This window comes from Hordeum vulgare, chromosome 4H (genome assembly GCF_904849725.1).
Source record: "Hordeum vulgare subsp. vulgare chromosome 4H, MorexV3_pseudomolecules_assembly, whole genome shotgun sequence".
Classification (NCBI taxonomy): Eukaryota; Viridiplantae; Streptophyta; class Magnoliopsida; order Poales; family Poaceae; genus Hordeum; species Hordeum vulgare.
The window spans coordinates 586,066,606-586,092,736 of NC_058521.1; the positions used below are offsets into that span (position 1 = coordinate 586,066,606).

At 49.1% G+C, this 26,131-nt stretch overlaps 1 protein-coding gene and 1 pseudogene across 1 annotated transcript; both read left to right on the forward strand.

The window, feature by feature from the left end:
* Nucleotides 1-15,836: 15,836 nt before the first annotated feature.
* LOC123447289 (butanoate--CoA ligase AAE1-like) lies at nucleotides 15,837-17,787 on the forward strand. Its single transcript, XM_045123879.1, has one exon. The coding sequence runs from the start codon at nucleotides 16,047-16,049 to the stop codon at nucleotides 17,694-17,696; it is 1,650 nt and encodes a 549-aa protein (XP_044979814.1). The 5' UTR covers nucleotides 15,837-16,046; the 3' UTR covers nucleotides 17,697-17,787.
* Nucleotides 17,788-20,735: 2,948 nt separating this feature from the next.
* On the forward strand, nucleotides 20,736-21,884 carry LOC123447290 (annotated as a pseudogene).
* Nucleotides 21,885-26,131: the final 4,247 nt, after the last annotated feature.

Genomic DNA, 26,131 nt, shown 5'->3' on the forward strand with positions numbered 1-26,131 from the left:
GGAAAACAAAAGAGGTGATTGAGTATGTGGGTTTGCCTTACAAGCTCTTATTTCACTCTTTCTAATGTTGTGATAAATTGCAATTGCTTCAATGACTATGGACTATTCTTGGTTACTTCTCGGTAAGGTTTTTGCTTCATGCTTTGCTTTGTGAAGGAATTGTTACTTTGCCATAAGAATCTTTATGATATATTGTTGTTCTATGTGTGATCATGATGCCCTCATGTCCGTATTATGTTTTATCGACACCTTCGTCCCTCAACATGTGGACATGTTTATGGAACTTGGTTTTCGCTTGAGGACAAGCGAGGTCTAAGGTTGGGGGAGTTGATACGTCCATTTTGCATCATGCTTTCATGTTGATATTTATTGCATTTTGGGCTGTTATATTACTTGTGGTACCATATTTATGCCTTTTCTCTCTTATTTTGCAAGGTTTATTTGAAGAGGGAGAATTCAGGCGGCTGGATTTCTGGACTGGAAAAGGAGCAAATCCTAGTCCACTATTCTGCACATCTCCAAATGCCCTCAAAATTTACGTGGATTTTTTCTGGATTAAATAAAAAATACTGTGTGAAAGAACTACCGGAGGGGGCCACCAGGGCTCCACAAGCCCCCACTCCACCACCCCCACTGGTGGCGGAGGGCAAACTTGTGGGCTCCCTGGCGGCCCACTAGCTCCCCCCTTTTGCTATATGAAGGGTTTTGGTCTGGAAAAAATCAATCGGGAGCTTTTTCGTGGTTGCGCCGCCGCCACGAGGCGGAACTTGAGCATATCCAATCTAGAGTCCGTTTTGGGCTCCGCAGAGGGGAAATCGTCGCCATCGTCTTCATCAACCTTCTTACCTCTCCAATTCCATGAAGCTCTTCATCGTTCATGAGTAATCTATTCGTAGGCTCACTGGGCGGTGATGAGTAGGATGAGATCTATCATGTAATCGAGTTAGTTTTGACGGGGATTGATCCCTAGTATCCACTATGTTCTGAGATTGATGTTCCTACTACTTTGCCATGCTTAATGCTTGTCACTAGGGCACGAGTGCCATGATTTTAGATCTGAAATTATTATGTTGTCACCAATATATGTGTGTTTTAGATCCGATCTTGCAAGTTGTAGTTACCTACTATGTGTTATGATCCGGCAACCGTGGAGTAACAATAACCGGAACCACTCCCGATGATGACCATAGTTTGAGGAGTTCATGTGTTCACCAAGTGCTAATGCGTTGGTCCGGTTCTTTATTAAAGGGAGAACCTTAATATCCCGTAGTTTACTTTTGGACCCCACTGCCACGGGAGGGATGGACAATAGATGTCATGCAAGTTCTTTTCCCTAAGCACGTATGACGACACACGGAATGCATGCCTACATCACATTGACGAACATGAGCTAGCCACATATCTCTCCGTGCTATAACTGTTGCATGATGAATATCATCCAAACAAATCACCGACCCATTACCTACGAGTTTGTTCTACTGCTGTTGTTACTTGTCTTGCTCTGCTGCTGTTACTACTGTTGCTGCTGCTATTACTTGCTTTGCTCTGCTGCTACTTGCTACTGTTGTTACTTGCTACTGTTGCTACTTGCTACTGCTGTCACTACTGCTGTTCCTTGCCACTGCTGTTACTCGTTACACTACGGGTACCTGCTACAATACTTTTTCTCGACGTTGACGGGAAAGAATATTTCCCGTCCACGGGAAAATTCTCGCACCATTGATACAACCATTAGGAATAGTCTGCCGTCAACATATCGTTTCTGGCATCGTTGCTATCATACTACTTTGCTACTGATACTTTGCTTGCAGATACTAATCTTTCAGGTTCGGTTGAATCCGACACATTCAACTGCTAATAATTGAGATTATCCCTTCACTTCCTGTCGGGCGAACCAACAAATTTGGGTTGAATACTCTACCCTCGAAAATTGTCACGAACCCACGCGCTGGTGGGCCATTGCAAGACAATTGCTAATTGTTGAGCAACTGGGAGCAGTTCTGACTCCGTTGCCGGGGAGGCATCAAGTCAGGAACACGTCAACAACATTTTTCTAGTGTCGTTGCCGGGGACTGCTAGCAGCATTTTTCTGGTGCCGTTGCCGGGGAAGCGATTGCTATATTCTTTGAGTCACTTGGGATTTATATCTGCTGATTGATACGTCCATTTTGCATCATGCTTTCATGTTGATATTTATTGCTTTTGGGGTTGTTATATTACTTGTGGTACCATATTTATGCCTTTTCTCTCTTATTTTGCAAGGTCTATTTGAAGAGGGAGAATTCAGGCAGCTGGAATTCTGGACCGGAAAAGGAGCAAATCCTAGTCCACTATTATGCACATCTCCAAATGCCCTGAAAAGTTACGTGGATTTTTTCTGGATTAAATAAAAAATATTGGGCGAAAGAACTACCGGAGGGGGGCCACCAGGGCTCCACAAGCCCCCACTCCGCCACCCCCTGGTGGCGGAGGGCAAGCTTGTGGGCTGCCTGGCGGCCCACTAGCTCCCCCCTTTTGCTATATGAAGGGTTTTGGTCTGGAAAAAAAATCAATCGGGAGCTTTTTCGTGGTTGCGCCGTCGCCACGAGGCGGAACTTGAGCAGATCCAATCTAGAGCTCCGGCAGGACGATCCTGCCGGGGAAACTTCCCTCCCGGAGGGGGAAATCGTCGCCATCGTCATCACCAACACTCCTCTCGTCGGAGGGGAGGCATCTTCATCAACATCTTCATCAGCACCATCTCCTCTCCAATCCCTAGTTCATCTCTTGTAATCAATCTCCGTCTCACGACTCCGATTGGTACTTTTAAGGTTGCTAGTAGTGTTGATTACTCTTTGTAGTTGATGCTAGTTGGATTACTTGGTGGAAGAGTTTATGTTCAGATACTTGATGCTATTCATTACACCTCTGATCATGATTATGATTATGTCTTGTGAGTAGTTACTTTTGTTCCCGAGGACATGGGATAAGTCATGTTAATAATAGTCATGTGAATTTGATATTCGTTCGGTATTTTGATATGATGTATGTTGTTTTTCCTCTAGTGGTGTTATGTGAACGTCGACTACATAACACTTCACCATATTTGGGCCTAGAGGAAGGCATTGGGAAGTAGTAAGTAGATGATGGGTTGCTGGAGTGACAAAAGCTTAAACCCCAGTCTATGCGTTGCTTCGTGAGGGGCTGATTTGGATCCACTAGTTTAATGCTATGGTTAGACTTTGTCTTAATTCTTCTTTTGTAGTTGCGGATGCTTGGGAGAGAGGTTAATCATAAGTGGGATGCTTGTCCAAGTAAGGGCAGTACCCAAGCGCCGGTCCACCCACATATCAAACTATCAAAGTAACGAACGCGAATCATATGAACATGATGAAACTAGCATGACAGAAATTCCCGTGTGTCCTCGGGAGCGTATTTCCTCCTATAAGACTTTGTTCAGGCTTGTCCCTTGCTACAAAAGGGATTGGGCCACTTGCTGCACCGTTGCTACTACTTGTTACTTATTACTCTTTGCTTGCTATGTTTCACCTCGCTACACAATCACTTGTTACCGTTACTTTCAGTGCTTGTAGTTATTACCTTGTTGAAATCCATTTATCAGAGCCTTCTGGTCCTCGTTGGGTTCGACACTCTTACTTATCGAAAGTACTACAATTGATCCCCTATACTTGTGGGTCATCACTAATCACTATGAAGAATCTGAAAGATCGAAAAACCAAAGTCTTGCCCTCAAATACAAGGGGAGGTAAGGAACTGCCATCTAGCTCTGCACTTGATTCACCTTCAGGTATGAGTAAGTTTGCGACATCACCTCCTGCTAGAAATCTTGATATGTCGCCTATGCCTGATACTGCTAGAGATGATATGCCTGATACTGGTAGAGATGCTATGCCTGATACTACTAGAGATGCTATGCCTGATACTGCTAGAGATGTTATGCCTGATACTGCTAGAGATGCTATGCTTGATACTGCTTTGCCTGATGATGCTAGAGATGCTATTTTGCTTGATGATGCTATGCTTGATACTGCTAGAGATACTACTTTGCCTGATGTGCCACTAGGGGTATTCCTTGATGCTCATATTGCTAGAGTTACTGCCAATGCTCGTGATGCTTCTGAAACTGCCGATACTATTGAGATAGAACCTGCTTTTGCTCCTGCTAGATCTAGCTCTCCTAGATATGAATTGCCTGATATACCAGAGGGTTATGTTATGGAGGGAGAGATAGCTGAGGATTTTCTTGCGTGTAAGGATGCCTATGACGCTGATAAATTACTTCTCAAGTAGAAGGAAAAATCTGTGAAAGCTAGGATGAAATACGACCCGAAGTTTGCCACTTCACCTATCTTTATCACCGATAAGGATTATGAATTCTCTGTCGACCCTGAGATAATCTCTCTAGTCGAAGCTGATCCTTTCCATGGTTATGAGTCTGAGACGGTCGTAGCCCATCTTACCAAACTACACGATATAGCAACCCTTTTCACTAGTGAGGAGAAGATCCGCTACTACTATATCCTTAAGCTGTTTCCTTTCTCTCTAAAGGATGACGCTAAAGCCTGGTTCACTTCTCTTGCTCCTGGATGTGTGAGTAGTCCCCAGGATATGGTCTATTACTTCTGTGAGAAATATTCCCCTGCCCATAAGAAGCAAGCTGCCTTGCAGAAAATATACAACTTTGCTCAACTCAAAGAAGAGAGTCTCCCGCAAGCTTGGGGGAGGTTTATCCAGCTACAAAATGCTTTGCCTAATCACCCTCTTAAGAAGAACAAGATACTTGATATCTTCTATAACGGACTTACCGATGCTTCTAGAGACCACCTAGATAGTTGTGCCGGTTGTGTTTTTAGGGAACGAACTATAGAACAAGCTGAGATTCTACTGAATAACATCTTGATCAACGATAATGCTTGGACTATTCCCGAACCACCTCCTAAGCCAACTCCTAAGAAAAGAGGTATTCTATTCCTCAGTCCCGAAGATATGCAAGAAGCCAAGAAATCTATGCAAGAGAAAGGCATTAGATCTGAAGATGTCAAAAATCTACCACCTATCGAAGCGATACATGGTCTCGATAACCCAATACAAGTAGTAGAAGTGAATTCTCTGCGTAGGTTTGATGAGAGTGATATTCCTTTTGACAAACCTGCGAGCCTATGCTTTTATGAATTTGACAACTTTGTTGCCAAACAACAGAGTTTCAATGATTATGTTAGCAGACATTTGGAACAAAGTACTCGTATGCTTAGTCATTTAAGTGCTTGTGTAGACAGAAATGTCAATGATCTGAAGCTTCTGAGTAAACATGCCTCTATGATTACTACTCAGGTAGAACAAGTACTTAAAGCTCACAATGACTTGCTCAATGAATTAAATGACAACTCTGTCAGAGTCATTTCTAGAGGAGGCAAAATGACTCAGGAACCTTTGTATCCTGAAGGCCATCCTAAGAGAATTGATCAAGATTCTCAAGGAATTAATGCTGATACACCCGGTCATCCTAAGAAGAAGAAGGATGATAGAAACCTACATGTCAGTTCACCAAATATTGTCACACCTGAAGAACCAAATGATATTTCTGCGTCTGATGCAGAAACACAATCTGGTGATGAACATGAACCTGGTGAAAATATGGACAGCGATGTTCATAATAATGCTCAACCTAGCAATGATGAGGGTGTGGAGATTGAACCTACGGTTAATCCTGACAACCCACAACCTAAGAGATACGATAAGAATGACTTCGCTGCTAGGAAGCATGGTAAAGAAAGGGAGCCATGGGTTCAGAGACCTATGCCCTTTCCTCCTAAGCCATCCAAGAAAAAGGATGATGAGGATTTTGAGCGCTTCGTTGAGACGATAAGACCCTTCTTTCTGCAGATGCGATTAATTGATATGCTCAAAATGTCTCCGTATGCCAAGTACATGAAAGATATCGTGACTAATAAACGGAAGATACCAGATCTTGAGATCTCCACCATGCTTGCCAATTACACTTTCAAAGGTGGAACTCCGAAGAAACTTGGTGATCCCGGAGTGCCCACTATACCTTGCTCCATTAAAGAAAACTACGTAAGAACTGCATTATGTGACCTTGGAGCCGGTGTTAGTGTTATGCCGCTCTCTCTTTATCGTAGACTTGAACTAGATAAGTTGACACCCACTGAAATTTCTCTGCAAATGTCCGACAAATCAACTGCTTTCCCTATCGACATTTGCAAGGATGTGCCTGTTGTGGTTGCTAACACCACTATCTTAACAGACTTTGTTATCTTGGATATTCCCGACGACGATGCCATAGCTGTCATCCTCGGAAGACCCTTTTTAAACACTGCAAGGGCTGTTATAGATTGCAACAAAGGCAATGTCACTTTCCACGTCAACGGTAATGAGCATACACTGCACTTTCCGAAGAAACGATATCAAGTACATTGTATCAATGCTATCGAAAAAACTTCATCGATTCTTTTTGGGAGCTTTGAGTGCCCTATTCCTCGTGTCAAGATGAAGTATGATTTGCTTGTTGGGGAGATACATATCCCCATTGAGGTGAGTTAGTGGCTATTCGACAATTCTCCGTTTCCTCTTGCTGTTGGAAAAGGTTTTGTCATGAGGATTTGATCAACCCCATTGACGGATTTCTTTCGATGACCATGAAATGGATGAATCAAAGAGTCACATACCTCTGTTTTAAGCTTTCACTTTCTGTAGCTTAGAAGAAAAATGATAGATTTAGTTTAGTTTTTCCTGCTTTCTGTTTTAGTGTCCCGGAGAAAAATACCCCGAAAATAAAAGTTCTCCGATGGTTCTGAAAATCTAGTATGATTTTTCTGGAATATTTGAAAAATATTGGGACTAAGAGCTGGCATGGGGGGCACACCAGTGGGCCACAAGCCCTGCAGCCGCCGCCCCCTAGTGGCGGCTACCAAGCTTGTGGGGCCCACACGGACCCCCCACTCATTCCAGCTCCCATCTTCATCTTCTACCTCCAGAAAAATTTGTTTCGCAGCTCAAACCCGTGTTCTTGCTCATTTGGCTGAGATTTTCGATCTCCTTGCTCAAAGCACCATTCTCCGAACTGTTTTGGGGAAATTACTCCTTGGTAAGTGACTCCTCCATTGGTCCAATTAGTTTTTGCTCTAGTGTTTTATCCTTCGCGTATTCTTGCTACCTTGGTGACCCTATTCTTGAGCTTGAAATGTTGATTTTAGCTGGTACCAAGTAGTTTTAGCGCATGATACGGTCTCTAGGCACTAGTAGGAGTAGTTGCTACGAGTTGGGTTAATCCTTACTCACTTTTCTTTCGAAGTCTCTAAAAATTTCAGAATTTTTCAGAGCTAGAAAAAGGAAAATATGAGGAGGTTCTTGAGAGGCTCTTCAAGCCGTAACCCCAAGGAGGATGAGAAGAACCACCCCAAGTACGTGGTTCCTCGAGTCACAGAGGTTCGAGCGTGCGAGTGGCCAAGTGATGAATTTTTGCGCGCCGCCGGGCTTTATGAAGACTTTTATTTCTTGGTGGAGAACGCAGGTCTTACCGCGTTCGTTGAAGATAAGTGCTCACAATACCTCCTCCTCACCAATATTCTCGTTCAAAGCTTCAACTTTTATCCGAGGAAGAATCCTCCCATGGTTGAGTTCATGTTATACGACATCCCCCAGTGCATGACAGTACATGATTTTTGCAATGTATGCAAATTACCTTATGTTGGGGATATTCATGACCCTCGTCCACGGGACTTGGAGGATTTCATAGGTACTATTGTTGTTGGAGAGGAGAGAGGAGTGTCTCGCGCTAGAATTGCTAGCATACATTTTCCTGTGCTTCGGTACTTCTCATTATTTGTGGGAAAATGTTTGATTGGCCGTGGGGAGGCTGGATCACTTAGCTCTGCAGACCTTGCGGTTTTGCGCGAAGGTCTTTATAACGATAAGACTTATAGCCTAGGTGCTATAGTAGCCCAGTGGTTGAACACAAACCGTTCCAAGGGTGTCGTCTATGGAGGTATCTATGCTACCCGACTTGCCAGACACTTTGAGATACCCGTTAGACTGGGGGAGGAAGGAGAGATGCTTCTTCCTGAGAAATATCTGGATTATGACAGCATGGTTCGCCATGATTTTCTGGATAGAGATGCTAGTAGACGGATGATTTATAACCTGGTATTTAGTCAGGGTACTCGAGAGACTATTACTTTGCCTGCTCCTTCTTTGTTCGGTCTTCATGTAGGCAGGTACACTATTATGCCCTCGGACATCTACGCATATTGGGGCTTGGCCCAACCACAGGTGCCCGTGCCCGAGCCGCTAGTCGAGTACCAGACGCCAGTTTATTAGTGGGAGCCAGAGGAGCTCACACAGCAGTGGCATCCACAGTCCGCTCCGGAGTATCCCTGAGCTGGTTATTTCCCGCCTTGGGAGTAGACCAAGCTAGGCCCAAAGCCTAAGCTTGTGGGAGTACGTGTTCTCACCGACCTTACATTCATGCTTATGCTTTCACTTTGTTAGTCGGTGTTTACACTTTGCCACTGTATTATCAATGCTAGTTTATTTTTGTTTTCTTGTTTTCTTGTTTTGTGTCCTTTTGAGAAAACCCAAAAAGATTTTCCTTTCTTCTTTTGCTTGTTGGGAGTTTTCCCGTGTAAATAGTTTTCTTTTTCTTTGGGTCAAGGTAGAAGATATTGTTACAATGTTTAGTGGCTCTTGCATGCATACATGTTTAGCTTTCAAAGAGCCATATTACTTTGTCTTCTCCTTTGTGTTTGCCTGCAGATTCAGCTTAGTCCAATGCATGAGCACTCTTATTATTGTTCACATCGTTCGATCGTGCAAGTGAAAGGCAATAATGATGATATATGATGAAGTGACTGAGACTGGAAAAGCTGGTATGAACTCTATCTATTTTATTTTTGTAAATATGACTAGCTTGTCGTCCCAGATTCAGCTTTGTTGTGAGAAAACCATGTTTGCAATGACAACTTAGAGATCATAGTTTCTGATGCCATGCTTAATTAGCTGAGAGCTTATAATGGTTTGTCTTGAATGCCAACATAGATTTTGAGATGACTATGATGTAGTATGATAGGATGGTATTCTCCTTTGAATGATTCAAGTGGCTTGACTTGGCACATGTTCATGCATGTAGTTGAAACAAAATCAACATAGCCTCTATGATGTTGGTATTTGTGGTGATTTATATCATGTTAATGCTTGCACTCAATGTTAGTCAAACTCATTGCATCTTGATGACTATTGTCGCTCTCTAGTTGGTCGCTTCCCAGTCTTTTGCTAGCCTTCACTTGTACTAAGCGGAATACTGCTTGTGCATCCACTTCCATAAACCCAAAAGTTTTTTCCATGACAGTCCATCATACCTACCTATTTGCGGTATTTACCTGCCGTTCCAAGTAAAGTTGCATGTGCCATTCTCTAAACCTTCAAGAAATAATCTATTTTGCATGCCCGAACCGCTCATGTGATGACAGGGGGCTATTGATATCTTCCATGTTAGGCGTGTTATCCTCGACATGTGTTTATTCACTGTCATTCACGAGAAAAGGGGCCGGTAATTGGAATGCCCAGTTCCACGCCTAAATCGAAAACATAACTGTAAAACAAGACTCCCCCGGATTGATGTTAGTATGGACGGTACCTGAGGATTCGGCTAGCCGTGGAGTGTGATTAATTGGTGGTGGGGGAGTTAAAACTTTACTTTTCTATTTGGGAACCGCCTATAGCATGAGTAGCGTGGAAGATATTGAGAACTCTTGGTCATTGCGTTGACAATGAAAGCATGTCACCCAAAATTATTATCTCTGTTTTCAAAGCTTGAGCCCTGGCACCTCTGCAAATCAATGCTTCCCTCTGCGAAGGGCATGTCTATTTATTTTCCTGTTGAGTCATCCTCCTCTTGTATAAGCACCAATTAGAGAGCACCTCTGTCATTTTTATGCTTTGCTTTTGATTGATATTGAGTATGACTATGACTGGATCTTCGTTGCTATGAATTACAATGTTTAGTTAGCCCTTGATCTTTGAAAGTGCTCTGCATTTATGTTTTGCGGTTTCAGAAAGAGCTAGCGAGATACCACCTATTCATATTGCTTCATGCTTGTTTTGATTGAATTGTTGGTATCTGAAACTCATTATTATTTGCTCGCTAGCTGATTATGCCATTGATATTAGTTTACCGCGAGACCTTTGTGTCACTTGCTTATGTGGTTAACTTGTGATCTTGCTGAAATTCTGGTTATAGGTTAGACATAGTTGCAACAACAAGATCAAACAGAGTTTGTCAAAGTTTTTCTTTCTCTTTCAGTTTGTCAACTGGGTTGCTTGAGGACAAGCAAGGTTTTAAGCTTGGGGGAGTTGATACGTCTCCATCGTATCTACTTATCCAAACTCTTTTGCCCTTGTTTTGAACTCTAATTTGCATGATTTGAATGGAACTAACCTGGATTGACGCTGTTTTCAGCAGAATTGCCATGGTGTTGTTTTTGTGCAGAAATGAAAGTTCTCGGAACGTCCTGAAAATTTACGGAGAACATTTCTGGAAAATATGAAAAATACCTGCGCAAAGATCCACCGGAGGGGATGGGCCAGTGCGCCACAAGCCCTGTAGCCGCCGCCCCCCTGGTGGCGGCTACCAAGCTTGTGGGGCCCACGTGGCTCTACCGCCCCCAAACTCAGCTATATAAATTCACTTTCGTCCTAGAAAAAATCAAGAGAGAAGATTTCATCACGTTTGCGATACGGAGGCGCCGCCACATCCTGTTCTTCATCTGGAGGGCAGATCTGGAGTCCGTTTTGAGCTCTGGAGAGGGGAAATCGTCGCCATCGTCATCATCAACCTTCTTCCCTCTTCAATTCCATGAAGCTCTTCATCGTTCGTGAGTAATCTATTCGTAGGCTCGCTGGGCGGTGATGAGTAGGATGAGATCTATCATGTAATCGAGTTAGTTTTGACGGGGATTGATCCCTAGTATCCACTATGTTCTGAGATTGATGTTGCTACTACTTTGCCATGCTTAATGCTTGTCACTAGGGCCCAAGTGCCATGATTTCAGATCTGAAATTATTATGTTGTCATCAATACATGTGTGTTTTAGATCCGATCTTGCAAGTTGTAGTTACCTACTATCTGTTATGATCCGGCAACCCCGGAGTGACAATAACCGGAACCACTCCCGGTGATGACCATAGTTTGAGGAGTTCATGTGTTCACCAAGTGCTAATGCGTTGGTTCGGTTCTTTATTAAAAGGAGAACCTTAATATCCCGTAGTTTCCTTTTGGACCCCGCTGCCACGGGAGGGATGGACAATAGATGTCATGCAAGTTCTTTTCCTTAAGCACGTACGACGACACACGGAATGCATGCCTACATCACATTGGCAAATGGGAGCTAGCCACATATCTATCCGTGTTATAACTGTTGCATGATGAATATCATCCAAACAAATCACCGACCCATTGCCTACGAGTTTGTGCTACTTCTGATGTTACTTGTCTTGCTCTGCTGCTGTTACTACTCTTGCTGCTGTTGTTACTTGCTTTGCTCTGCTGCTACTTGCTACTGCTGTTACTTGCTACTGTTGCTACTTGCTACTGCTGTCACTAATGTTGTTCCTTTCCACTGCTGTTACTCGTTACACTCCTGCTACCTACTACAATACTTTTTCTCGACGTTGACGGGAAAGAATATTTCCCGTCCACGGGCAATTTCTGGCGCCATTGATACAACCGTTAGGAATAGTCTGCCGTCAACAGATCATTTCTGGCATCGCTGCTATCATACTACTTTGCTACTGATACTTTTCTTGCAGATACTACTCTTTCAGGTGCGGTTGAATCCGACACATTTAGCTGCTAATACTTGAGAATATCCCTTCACTTCCTGTCGGGCGAACCAACAAATTTGGGTTGAATACTCTACCCTCGAAAACTGCCGCGAACCCACGCGCTGGTGGGCCATTGCAAGACAATTGCTAATTGTTGAGCAACTGGGAGCAGTTCTGACTCCGTTGCCAGGGAGGCATCAAGTCAGGACACGTCAACAACATTTTTCTAGTGTCGTTGCCGGGGACTGCTAGCACTGGTCAACCTTCCGTTGATTCTTCATGGGCGGTGCAGTGAAGGCGCGGGGATGCGTGTCCCGGCGACGCATGTACCGTCCACTCACGCCACACGTTCACACAGTTGCCGCCCCGTGTGCCGCCTGCCCGCTGATATATAAACCTCCCTCCCCTCGTCGGTGGCCACACACCTCCCTCGTCAGACTCTCGTCGTCGACGTCCTCTTCTCCCGCCTTCTCCCGCCGCCGCGGCAGCTCTTGGACGCCCAGGCAGACGAAGACGACGTCTTCCTCCTCGTTCGATTCCCGCTCCCGCTCCTCCGGGTTGTCGGAGCTCCTCTCTGTCAAACCGAAGCCGCATGAGACAACACCAGGGCGGCGCACGCGCAACGGCGGCATCGTCACCAACAAGTGCGGCTCCTCCTCACATCTCATCAAGCCGAAGATCGAGCCGGCGCTCCTCCCCGTCAAATAGGAGCACCTGGACATGGCCGCCGATGACGAGACCATCCTCCAATGGGAGCAGGGCGACTACGTCCGGGAGGACATGAGGCGCCCCTCAAATGAGATGTGAGGGTATGGGGCGGTGAATGGAGCTCACAGGCATGCCACACACCCGGCCAACACGCTACAACAGGCAGCCGCCACCGGACAACCACTGAGATGAACCGCCGCCTGAGGCCATGGTCACAGCCCGCGGGGGAGAAGAGCGCCATCGTGACTCCCCTAGGACCAGCCAGCCCGGCCAAGAAGCCTCGGCCCTTATACGTTTCAAACGTATCTATAAATTTTTATGGTTTCATGCTCTTATCTTGTCATCTTTGGATGTTTTATGTACCTTTATTATCTTTTTTGGGACTAACTTATTAATTCAGTGCCAAGTGCCAGTTACTGTTTTTTCTGTGTTTTTGGCTCTTTTCAGATCTGATTTTGGAACGGAGTCCAAACGGAATAAAATCCCCGAAATAAATTTTTCCCGAACGGAATAAGATCAGGGGGCTTGAGGGCCAAGCCAAGAGAGCTACAGGGGGCCCACAAGCCCTGTAGCCGCCACCAGGGGGCGGCGGCTAGCAGGCTTGTGGCCTCCGTGGAGCCCCCTGACCTAGCTCCTTCGCCTATATATTCCCTAAAATACAGGAAAAAAAATCAGGGAATCCAGGAAAACACTTTTCCGCCGCCGCAAGCTTCCGTTTCCGCGAGATCTCATCTGGAGACCCTTCCTGGTGCCCTGCCGGAGGGGACTTTGGAGTTGGAGGGCTTCTACATCAACATCATCGCCCCTCCAATGACTCGTGAGTAGTTCACTTCAGACCTACGGGTCCGTAGTTAGTAGCTAGATGGCTTCTTCTCTCTCTTGGATCTTCAATACAAAGTTCTCCATGATCTTCATGGAGATCTATTCGATGTAATCCTCTTTGGCGGTGTGTTTGTCGAGATCCGATGAATTGTGGATTTGTGATCAGATTATCTATGATATATATTTCAGTCTTTGCTGATTTCTTATATGCATGATTTGATATCCTTGTAAGTCTCTCCGAGTCTTGGGTTTTGTTTGGCCAACTAGATCTATGATTCTTGCAATGGGAGAAGTGCTTGGTTTTGGGTTCTTACCGTATGGTGACCTTTCCCAGTGACAGTAGGGGCAGCAAGGCACACATCGTGTAGTTGCCATCAAGGGTAATAAGGTGGGCTTTGTCGTAGATATGAGATTGTCCATCTACATCATGTCATCTTGCTTAAGGCGTTACTCTATTCTTTTGGACTTAATACGGTAGATGCATGCTGGATAGCGGTCGACGTGTGGAGTAATAGTAGTAGATGCAGAAAGTATCGGTCTACTTGTTTTGGACGTGATGCCTATAGATATAATCATTGCCATAGATGACGTCACGACTTTTCGTGGTTCTATCAATTGCTCGACAGTAATTTGTTCACCCACCGTCTACTTGCTTTCATGAGAGAAGCCACTAGTGAACACTACGGCCCCCAGGTCTATTCACACCTATCGTTTCCACTTTCGCTTTTACTTCGATTTGTTACTTTGTTGCTTTCAGTTCTCACTTGGCAAACAATCTATAAGGGATTGACAACCCCTTCATAGCGTTGGGAGCAAGCTTTTTGTGTTTGTGCAGGCACTTGTGATACTCCTTCACTGGATCGATACCTTGGTTCTCAAAACTGAGGGAAATACTTACCACCGTTGCGCTACATCACCCTTTCCTCTTCAAGGGAACACCAACGCAAGGCTCCAAGGCCGCGGGGAAATCCTTTGCATATTTGCCTAGGAAGTCCCTAAAGGCGTAGCCGTAGCAGAAGGATTCCTGGTGCCGTTGCTGAGCAGTATCAAGACAAGAACAGTCTCCCGTCAGCACGTGTTTCTGGTGGCGTTGGAAGGTCTTTTATTGCAGTAGCAGGCCCCGCGCTCCCGGGATCCGACGTCGACAGCAACAGGGGTGCTCGCGGTCGCCATGGATCTGGCGCAAAAGGCGGGAGTGGGAAGGATGCGCCGGCGGAGCCCAAGAGCAGCCAGAGCCCGACAGGAAAGGGGCGGGTGAGGGCTGAGGGCAGAGGAGGGACCCGTCGGATGCACGCCGGCACCGGAGCATAGCGGAGGTCGACGGGAAGGGGGAGGCGGCACGGAGCCGAGCCAGCCGCGGTGCCCGCCGCCAACTTCCTCGTAGCCGGCGCGGCTTCGCCGACCGCTCCTCCGATGGCGGCAAGGGGGTGGGACGGGGTGGGGAGGGGGCCTTGGTGGATTGGTTAGGGTTCCCCGACCGCCGCGAGGGAAGGCCATGCCGAGGTTGCGGGGTTCCTTTCAAGAGACTAGTAGTTGAGCACGTGCAAATGCACGTTTTGACTAATATTGTAAACATACATGAAAATCAACATATACTTCAAGATATTTTAATTCCTGCATATGCAACACACGTCTAAGCTAATATATAAATCTCAAATTTGCTATTGATAATTGCAAATAACGCATATTTAATTATCAAGCAAATATTGATGTGTGCATATGCTTTTAAAAAGCCAAAGTCAGTTTGGAACTACTTTGATGTTAGCAAGACACTTGTGCTAATTATAATATGGTTTTCAGAAGATCCTTTTCATAGTGTTATGGGTTTTAAGAGCCGAAAAACCGTAGTGGTCAACTATTAAACATATGATGCATAAACAAACATCAGAAAGGTTGGCTTTCAATCCTTGATATGCAAGCCACTCTCCCCATGTAAAAAATCATCCAGAAATGTCAACCTCATTAGTGAAATCCTGAAGAAGAAAAATTGCACCACATGACCCATCATATATCAGAGAAATCAAAGTATCATTTCGCATGCTTAGAACTGAGCACAGTTTAGTTGCTTGAGCTAAAAGATTGCAAAATCATGAACATGTTGACAGAAACAAACACATCCAACAAGAGATAAGAGAGGGGGATGAGAGAGACGACCACTCGAAACGCCTTGGTTTCAAGAGATGAGATTGCTTGTCGTCACAAAAAAAACCATTTTAATCAGTTACCTTGCGTGACTGATCAAAGAGGTTTTGCTAGTCGTCACCAAAACCGCTTTGGTCAGTCACCAAAGGTACCTGATTGCCTGGTTCTGACAATCGAGAGGTTGGGTTCTCCTAGTTTGAAGTTAACACATCAATTTCTAATAAACTTTCGATACACATATGATTCAGACTTAATCAGTGGATTTTGCCGCTTGGCATAGAGGCAGAGCCAGCTGCAAGCAGTACATTTTTTTATCTGATGAAAAAGAGATACCACTTGTCTGATGCCGCGTGCGTTTTTGTCTGATGCCGCGTGCGTTTGTTGAAGCTCCTTGTTTTAATCAACCAACGCTACCACTAATACCAAATGAATCTGACTAAATTAATCTGCATGTTACATCTATCCGCATTGCATCAATCGTACCTAGCCCGGATCAAGGACCTGCTCTGAAGATCCCATTTCTCCAAGCCATCGCCATGGAGGGGTCGGTAAAGTGTGACGCCAACTACGCGCCGCTCACGCCGCTGAGCTTCCTGGAGCGCGCCGCGCTCGTGTACGGCACGCGCACGGCCGTCGTGTTCGGCGAGAAGGAGTACACGTGGGGTGACACGCGGGAGCGGTGCCTCGCCGGTGCGTCCGCGCTCTCGCGCCTCGGCGTCGGCCGCCGGGACGTGGTGGCGGTGCTGGCCGCCAACACGCCCGCGATGTACGAGCTGCACTTCAGCGTGCCGATGACCGGCGGTGTGCTGTGCACGCTCAACACCCGCCACGATGCGGCCATGGTGTCCGTCCTGCTGAGCCACTCGGAGGCCAGAGTCTTCCTCGTGGAATCTCAGTTCCTCGCCGTCGCACGCGACGCCCTGGCGCTCCTCTCTAAGGACGGAGCAAGCCTGCCTCTCCTCGTCTCTATCGCCGACGGTGACGGCAGCGGTAGGGATGGCTTGCCGGAGTACGAGGCCCTGCTGAGGAGCGCGCCGTGCGGATTTGAGATCAGGTGGCCCGTCGACGAGTGCGACCCGATATCCCTGAACTACACGTCGGGGACGACGTCGCGGCCGAAGGGCGTCATCTACAGCCACCGCGGCGCCTACCTCAACACGCTGGCCACAGCGCTCGCCAACGAGATGCCGACCATGCCGGTGTACCTCTGGGCCGTGCCCATGTTCCACTGCAACGGGTGGTGCATGGTGTGGGCCACGGCGGCGCAGGGCGGCACCAGCATCTGCATGGCCGGGAGCTTGGCTCCCAAGACCGTCTTCGAGCACATCGTGCGGCACAGGGTGACCAATATGGGCGGCGCGCCCACGGTGCTCAGCATGCTGGTGAACGCGCCAGCGTCGGAGCAGAGGCCACTGCCGGTCATGGTGCGCATCTCCACGGGCGGCGCGCCTCCGCCGCCGCACATACTGGCCAAGATGGACGAGCTCGGTTTCAATGTCGTCCACGGGTACGGCCTCACGGAGACGTACGGTCCGGCGACGCTTTGCGTGTGGAAGCCGGAGTGGGACGCGCTGCCGGCCGCCGAGCGCGCGCGGATCAGGGCACGACAGGGCGTGCCGCACGTGATGCTGGAGGGCCTGGAAATCAAGGACCCTGCGAACATGGAGAGCGTGCCCTCCGACGGGCGCACCGTCGGCGAGGTGATGCTCCGAGGGAACACGGTGATGAGCGGGTATTACAAGGACGCGGCGGCGACGGCGGAGGCCATGAAGGGCGGGTGGCTGCGTTCAGGGGACCTCGGCGTGCGGCACCCCGACGGATACATCCAGCTCAAGGACCGGTCCAAGGACATCATCATATCGGGCGGCGAGAACATCAGCTCCATCGAGGTGGAGTCGGCGCTGTTCGGCCACCCCGCCGTGCTGGACGCGGCAGTGGTCGCCAGGCCGGACGACCACTGGGGCGAGACGCCGTGCGCGTTCGTCACCCTCAAGGACGGAGCGAGCGTCACGGAGGCTGACATGATCGAATTCTGCCGGGCACGGCTGCCCCGCTACATGGCGCCCAGGACGGTGCTCTTCGCCGAGCTGCCCAAGACGTCGACGGGCAAGACGCAGAAGTATCTGCTCCGTGAGAAGGCCAGGGCCATGGGAAGCCTGACTAAGCTGAGCAGAAGCAAGCTGTAGCCTGCACTTGCATTTTCTATGAGTTCCAAAGCTGTCCTGTAACTTTTGTTTTACCGGCTAATTGCTATCCTGAATTCGGCCCGTTTCTATCGGTTCCCTGGTGTCGACTTTGCTGATCTGAACTCGGCCCTCATCGCCCTGATCCCGAAGAAAGATGGAGCAAGAAAAAGGAGCGAGTTCAGGTCAATTAGTCTCATTCATTCCATCACAAAGCTCATTTCAAAAATCTTATCCATGCGTCTCGCAACCGTCACCGACAAGATACTTAGCCTATACTCTTTCTAGAGAACTCTGTTGATAAGATAAGGTTAGACATTTCAAATGGTTGCTGTCATGTTTTGAAAATCTTTCGGGATTGAAGATCAACTTTCATAAAAGTGATCTTATGACCATTAATGTGGAAGAACATCTAACTAAGGAGTTTGCACAAATTTTCTGTTGCAAACTGGGTTGTTTCCCTATAAAATACCTGGGAGTTCCCGGGCTTTGATGAACATTGGGGGTTCTTATGTTGTGACTAAGCAGCTTGCTTGAATCATAACGACTTACTTCAATTTTGAACCTACCTCGTATAGAACTAGACCGGATCTTTCCTGAAATATAGCCTAGGATAATCTCTAGCCGAACACGGAACATTTCATTGGGCAAGGCTTTCGTAATTAAACCTTAAGTTAGTTTTGCTTCTCTCAGGTTTTTTTCTCTCATATTTTTTTCTGTCATATTTTTTTTCCTATTTTTCCATTTTTATGGCCTCATAATCATTTGAGCTCTCAATATGAAGTTGGGTCATCGACTTTTGACTGAGTCAACAATTTTACAATGAGCTATCTCATTCATTTTTTAATACACCATGCTCTCTAATTTTGAAGCTTCTCTCATCAATCCTTGATTTTGAATCCGTCAATACTTTGTTGTGGCATTGAAATCTCTAACTTTGTTAAGCTATCCCGTTTTAGAGCCCCTCATCCGTCTCTTCAATTTTGACCGGATACATAATTGATTGGATCATTCATCGTGGCTCCATGATTGGATCTCTCGATGAATTGGTGACAAAACAGAAGTGTCGTCCCTCATACGTTTAGCATCAACATAACACACGTGTGACACAATGTAAGTAACTTTTGATGTTTTTGTACTAATTAAAAGGTGCCATCACACGGTAAAAACTCCACCCAAACACCATAATAATAATAAAAGAATGATACACTCACGAACGATTCGCTACGGATTGGTTGTACTAGACCTTGTCCCACTAATCACTTCCCCGATTTGCACAATTGGCCTACTTTTTCCTTAATCTCTGACCATAAATTGACACATCCATCTCTAAATATAATTCCGCAAAGTATATCCCTATGAGTAGGATATCTTATAAAAATGCACTTCAATGTATCCCTCACCCGTCAAACCAACTAATACGAATATTAATCAGAACTTTAAAAAATTACATAAAACATGCATAACCTTAAAAATATAAGCGGCGCGGCAAAGCACGCACTGTCCTTCTAGTATAGAATGAAAGCAAAGGTTGAAAAGTGCAAGCCATGTATCGTATGAGATGGTAAATTACTTAACTAGAAATATATGTATTGCTGAGAAATAAAACATGCGATCAATTGTATGGAATGGATGTCTCCCAGGAGGTGTCTGTTGGAGAAAAGGTGTCTCCCCAATACACCCCTTCATCTTGTATATAAGTGGGTCTCCCATATTGTAATGAAACTAGTGGATCATTTGAACTCTTCATTTGTTCTTTTTACTTTTACTCTATAATATGTTATCAGCATATAATCTCTGCCTAGAAAGCAATCCGGCGAAGAGAACAACGGTTACATTTCCGCGCGAGATGAAGCAGCGGCCTAATGTCACTCTCTATCTGTCACCAGCGATTGCATATCGGCACTAGGCGGCTCCCATCCTGATGATGAGACACGAATGGCGATCGTGGCAACAGCAACAACACGAAGTGGAAAACTTGGTTGCACATACACATGCAGCGGCAGCATCATGGAGGATGCATCCATCCGTACAGGAGATTAATCATCAGAATATTAATTTATATGTCTTCTTGTGATTAGGAAATACAGAGACCTCGTCGGAAGATTGTTGTGCGGTGGCGCAAGTCATCGACATACAAGTTGGAATGCGCCCACGTCAAGCCACGGCTGAACCATCAGCCCGAGTCTTCAGACACCCAAACGGCCACTACACATCGTGTTTATCCTCTCCTAGAGATTAGGCACTACTGGCTCATGCCGTTGTAACTCCCCACGATCTCCCTGCTCCTCTCTCTCTGTAACATGTATATATACTCCACTGAGTGATGAATATAGCAGGGCGTGAGTTACACAGCTTAACTTGGTATCAGACGCGAACCTCTTCGATCCTCCTTCCACCTTCTGCTTCCGCCATGAATCGCCTCCTTCGTCGTTCACGCTCGGCCGATCTCGACTCACCAGCCTCTAACGGCCGCCCCTTCGCTGTTGTTCCCGTCGCCGTCGCTGCCACGCCCGTCGCCACTCGCGTGGCCGCCGTCGCGTCTGCCGCGCTCCCCACGGCTCGACTCGCACCTACTGTCGTCCAGGGGAAGGCGCCTGTCCCCGAGGGTGCCAATGCGCCCTCCTCGACGACCTCGACTGCACCCGCCGTCCACCTCACCCCGCCACCTGTAGCGGGCATTCTCCGGACCGCCAGGAGCTTCCCCGTCCCGCACGTCGACCTCGGGGTCCCAAACGGCGACCTCGTCCCGCATGTCGGCTCCTCCGATGCCGGCCCTTCTTCCGTCAATGGACTACCGCCGTCCATCGCACACTACTTCAACTCCAAGTTGGCGCTTGAATCCGGTAACTATTCTAAATGGCGCCACACCTTTTACATGGTCTCCTGCAAGTACAGCGTCCAGCACCACCTTGCCATCGCCGCCATGCCACTCGAGCAGAGTGCCGTCTGGCGCAATGACGACCTGACCATGGTGCTCTGGATGCACGGCGTCGTCGCCGAGGAGCTCATGGATGTCGTCGCATCCCCAACAAGCACCGCCTACGACGTCTGGACGCAGCTCCATATCTTCTTCATGGACAACCAGCCAGGGCGCGCCGTCATCCTCGGCGCCGAGTTCCGCAACCTCGTTCAAGGCGACCTCACCGTCGCCGAGTACAGCCGGCGGCTCAAGTCGCTTGCCGACGCACTCGAGGATGTCGGCGAACACATCTCCGACCAGTCGCTCACTCTGCAGCTCATCCGCGGCCTCAACCGAAAGTTTCATGTGATGGCGACACTCCTACCTATGCAGTCGCCGTTTCCTTCCTTCGTACAGGCGCGATCTCGGCTGCTCATGGAGGAAATCTCGGCTAACGATCGGGCCCGCCTGGATGGTCGTCCCGAAGCCACCGCTACCGCGCTCACCATCGGGCAGGGCGGCCCCGATCGTGGCGCCTCCGCCCCTGACCGCGGCGGCTCCTCCTCTGACCGCGGCACCAACACGCGGGGCAGGGGCCCTGCCTCCTCCTCTCCCACCGGCGACAAGGGGGCGCGTGGACGTGGTCGCGGCCGTGGCCGTGGCCGCGGAGCCCAGCCCTCTGGTGCTGCTCCGACTGGACGCGGAGCGCCTCCTCCAGCCCACGGCATGCAACTGCCCACAGGCTACTTCGCGCCTTACGGCGCCCTACTCCCCGGCCTCCCGCCGCCTCGTGCGCCTTGGGCTACACCCAACGCCGCCGGCGTCCTCGGGCCGCGCCCACCACCACCACACCAGGCATACCCGGTGGCTGCCGCGTCGTCGTCCAGCGGGCCGACATGGGAGCAGTACCATCAGCTGTACGCTGCCCTTCAGAACCTCTCCGTGCAGCACCAGCAGGCCGGCGGCGCCTCGGACTGGTTCCTTGACACAGGCGCGACTTCGCACGTTGCGGGTAACACGAGCTCACTCACCTCGTATGATTCTCCATCTGCGCGTCATTCTTCTGGCATACTCGTCGGTGACGGGTCTCGCATCCCCATTACTGCTGTCGGCTCCACCTCTCTCTCAAATTTCTCTCTTAATGATGTTCTTATCTCTCCCACAATTATTAAGAACTTAATCTCTGTTCGTCGTTTCACCATCGATAATTTTTGTTCTGTCGAGTTTGATCCCTTCGGTTTTTCTGTGAAGGACCTAGCCACGGGGAGGATACTCCTGAGATCCAATAGCCACGGAGAGCTATATCCCTTCTTCAACAACTCCAGCGTTCAGGCAGCGCTCTCCGTCGTCACCAATGGCCTCTGGCATCAACGTTTAGGGCATGCTAGCAATAAATCTGTCTCTATATTAGCTCGTCACTTCCTTCCAACTTGTAATAAAAACCAGCCTAGTTCCTCTGTCTGCACCGCATGTAACTTAGGCAAGCAGCCTCGGCTGCCCTTTTCACATTCTGTATCCAAGACTAGTGCTCCCTTTCAGTTGGTACATTGCGATTTATGGACCTCCCCCGTACTTAGCTTCTCTGGATTTCAGTACTACCTTGTCATTCTCGATGATTATTCGCATTACTCGTGGACATTCCCATTGCGCAACAAGTCCGACACCGTCGACACCATCTCACGCTTCTTCACTTGCATGCTCATGCAATTTCAGGTTCCCATCCAGTGCATGCAATGCGACAACGGTGGTGAATTCCTCACTTCTTCCTTGCGTGATCGCTTCTCTCGCCACGGTACATCCTTCCGCCTCTCCTGCCCTCACACCTCCCCCCAAAACGGAAAGGCTGAACGCCTCATCCGCACCACCAACGATATACTACGAGTCCTTCTCATACACGCCAACCTCCCACCTCCCTTTTGGGTCGAGGCCTTACACACCGCCACCTACATCTTAAACCGACGCCCATCTTCGGCGATCAACTTCGCCACACCTTTCTTCCTCCTCCTTGGATGTCATCCCACGTATGATCACATGCGTGTGTTTGGATGCCTCTGCTTCCTTAACACCATTGCCACGAGTCCTCACAAACTCGCGCCGCGCTCGACTCGGTGTGTTTTTCTGGGCTATCCTCTAGAGCACAAATGATACCGGTGCCTGGACTTGTCCACCCGCAAAGTCATCATCTCTAGACACGTCACATTTGATGAAACAAGATTTCCCTACTGCCCACCCAGCACTTCTCCAGCCACAGACAAACCCGGCACTCCGGTACTCTCTGATCTACAGGCGTCTTTCCCGCAGCATGCCCACCTGCGGGCGTTATCTCCTCCGGGGTCTGCGGCCGCCGCCACGCCGGCTGGCTCGCTCGCTGAGCACGCTCGTTCATCCACCACACGCACGCCACCCAGCTCTCCTCGTGCCTCTGCTAATTCTCCTGCACCATCCACTCCCTCCCATGCATGTAATCCCCATGCACGTAGCCGCACCAGCCGCTCCACTAATGATGTTTCACATGCACCCTCCCATTCCCCCCATGCATCCAGTCCATGTGCGCCACGTGCCCCGTCTCTCTCACTGCGCGCCCATGCATGTGACCATCACCATGCACGTAGCGTACCCCGACCCTCCGCTATTGTTGGTTCTCCTGCACCCTCCCATACCCCTGATCGTCCCCATGCATCGAGTCCCAGCGCGCCGCGTGCCCCGCCTTTACCACTGCGCGCCATACCGGTGGTTCCACCCACAAACGCGCATCGCATGCAGACCCGGAGCAAAACCGGTTTTTCTCAGCCTAAAACTCTTCATGTCGCTGCTTCTGCCATCAGTCCACTCCCTTCCTCCTACCGCGTTGCCCTGCGAGATCCCAACTGGCACGCTGCAATGCTAGAGGAATATAATGCACTGATGTAGAATGATACTTGGTGTCTAGTGTCTCGTCCTGCAGGTACAAATGTTGTCACGGGCAAGTGGATTTTTCGGCACAAGTTTCATCCGGATGGTACCCTCGCCCGGTACAAAGCACGGTGGGTGCTTCGAGGCTTCACCCAGCAGGCCGGCGTTGACTACGCCGAAACATTCAGCCCCGTCGTCAAGCCGACCACCATCAGGACCGTCTTAAGAATCGCCGCCGGTAGGGCGTGGCCCATTCACCAGTTGGACGTGAAGAATGCGTTTCTTCACGGCCACCTCGCCGAGACCGTCTACAGTCAGCAGCCGTCTGGCTTCGTCAACGCTGCCTCGCCCTCGCATGTGTGCCGGCTGAACCGTTCTCTATACGGTCTCAAGCAGGCGCCTCGAGCGTGGTTCACTCGCTTCACCACCTACCTGCGAACACTTGGCTTCGCCACGTCGCGGGTGGACTCTTCGCTCTTCGTCCTACGCCGCGGTGATCAGCTGGCGTATCTTCTTCTGTACGTCGACGATATCATCCTCACCGCCAGCTCCACCGCCGTTCTCGACTCCGTCATCCAGGCTCTTCATCGCGAGTTCTCGATGAGTGACCTTGGCACGCTCCATCACTTTCTCGGCATCAACGTCACCACCACCGCGCGCGGGTTGTTCCTCTCCCAGGAACAATACGCCCTGGAGATACTCAATCGTGCGGGCATGCTTAACTGCAAGCCCATATCCACTCCGGTCGACACATTGGCCAAGCTCTCCGCCGACACCGGGCCACTCTTCCACGACCCGTCGCTCTACCGCAGCTTGGCTGGTGCTCTACAGTACATCACACTGACGCGCCCCGAGCTCTCCTACGCCGTCCAGCAGTGTTGCATGTTCATGCATGCGCCTCGCGATTGCCACTTCCAGCTTGTGAAGCGCATCCTTCGCTACCTGCGCGGCACCACTCACCTTGGGTTGCAGATTCATCGCGGCACCAGCACCGAGCTTGTCGCCTACTCCGACGCCGACTGGGCCAGTTGCCGTGACACACGGAAGTCCACCTCGGGCTACTGTGTCTTCCTCGGCCCCAACCTGCTCTCGTGGTCGTCGAAGCGTCAGAGCACCATCTTGCGGTCGAGCGCTGAAGCAGAGTATCGGGCGGTCGCCAACGCCGTTGCTGAGTGTGTTTGGCTCCGCCAGCTCCTCGGTGAACTCCATTCGCCGCCCTCACGCTCCACGGTGGTCTATTGCGATAACATCAGTGTTGTCTACCTATCGAGCAACCCGGTGCAACATCAACGCACGAAGCACATCGAGATCGATCTTCACTTCGTCCGCGAGCGTGTGGCTCTCGGTGAGATACGCGTCCTGCATGTACCCACGAGCTCGCAGTTCGTCGACGTCTTCACCAAGGGTCTGCCGTCGGGCGTCTTCCTTGACTTCCGCTCCAGTCTCAACGTCGCCGAGCCCCATGTTTCGACTGCGGGGGGGGGTGTTGGAATGCGCCCACGTCAAGCCACGGCTGAACCATCAACCCGAGTCTTCAGGCACCCAAACGGCCACTACACATCGTGTTTATCCTCTCCTAGAGATTAGGCACTACTGGCTCATGCCGTTGTAACTCCCCACGATCTCCCTGCTCCTCTCTCTCTGTAACATGTATATATATACTCCACTGAGTGATGAATATAGCAGGGCGTGAGTTACACAGCTTAACTATACATGCAGCCGTTTTGAGAACAAATCGATCGGCACTTTCTCTATTTGGTTTTTGTCCTTTTGTGTTTAATCAATGATCTAAGGAGTATTCAATTGGATTAAATGCATGCATAGGAACGATCGAAATGGAATAACTGGCGCTGGCATCTACATCCATTTCGCACAGCGTCCTCGACGAGCACGCATGAGGTTGTTGCCCTCAGGGCTCACGCATAAGGGCATGAACTATGGTGGCATCACCTACGTATGCCTCACCTCTTCCACGTAGATAAATTTAAACGAAGCCATGGTGTGTTCTATAATCATCCAACGGAGGCTACTTTTTTGATGTCATTATCTTACACCATCATACCACGAAGCTCACACGGCACTTTTTCGTTTCACACATGCAAGCTCCAACCAGCAACTTGTGGTCCTGAATCCAGCAGAGCTAAGAAGCTCACACTGCGTCGCCCGAGTGACTGCCTCGTAGCTTTTGTCAGGGAGGAGCCGAGTTCTTCTGCAGGAGTCCGTTTCCGTCTTCAGGCGGCACGTTCGACGGAGGTGGCGTCTGACAACATGATGTGGCACCTGGAGCACCCGTCCAGCGTGGCCCGTTGGTCATGCCCTAAGGCGACGAACATCCTCAACGTCGTCCATGGAAGCAACTCAATCTTCGACATACAGGCACACTTGGTCTTCATCATTGGCAATGAAGTAATGCGGTTCTTGGCGGACGGAGGCGTGCTCGCTCCCGCACCTACAAGTGCGGCTTCCGTGGTTCGACCGGCCTCCGGAGACTACTAAATCAAGGAGGAGGCGGCTGTGGTCCACGGCTGATGTGGAGACAGCGGCCAATGATCACAAATCACGGCGGAGAGGCGGTTCCTCGCATGGCGTGTGGCAGAGGCCTCCGGCGTAGAATCCTGCAGAGCGGCGGTGCCTTCGATGCGAG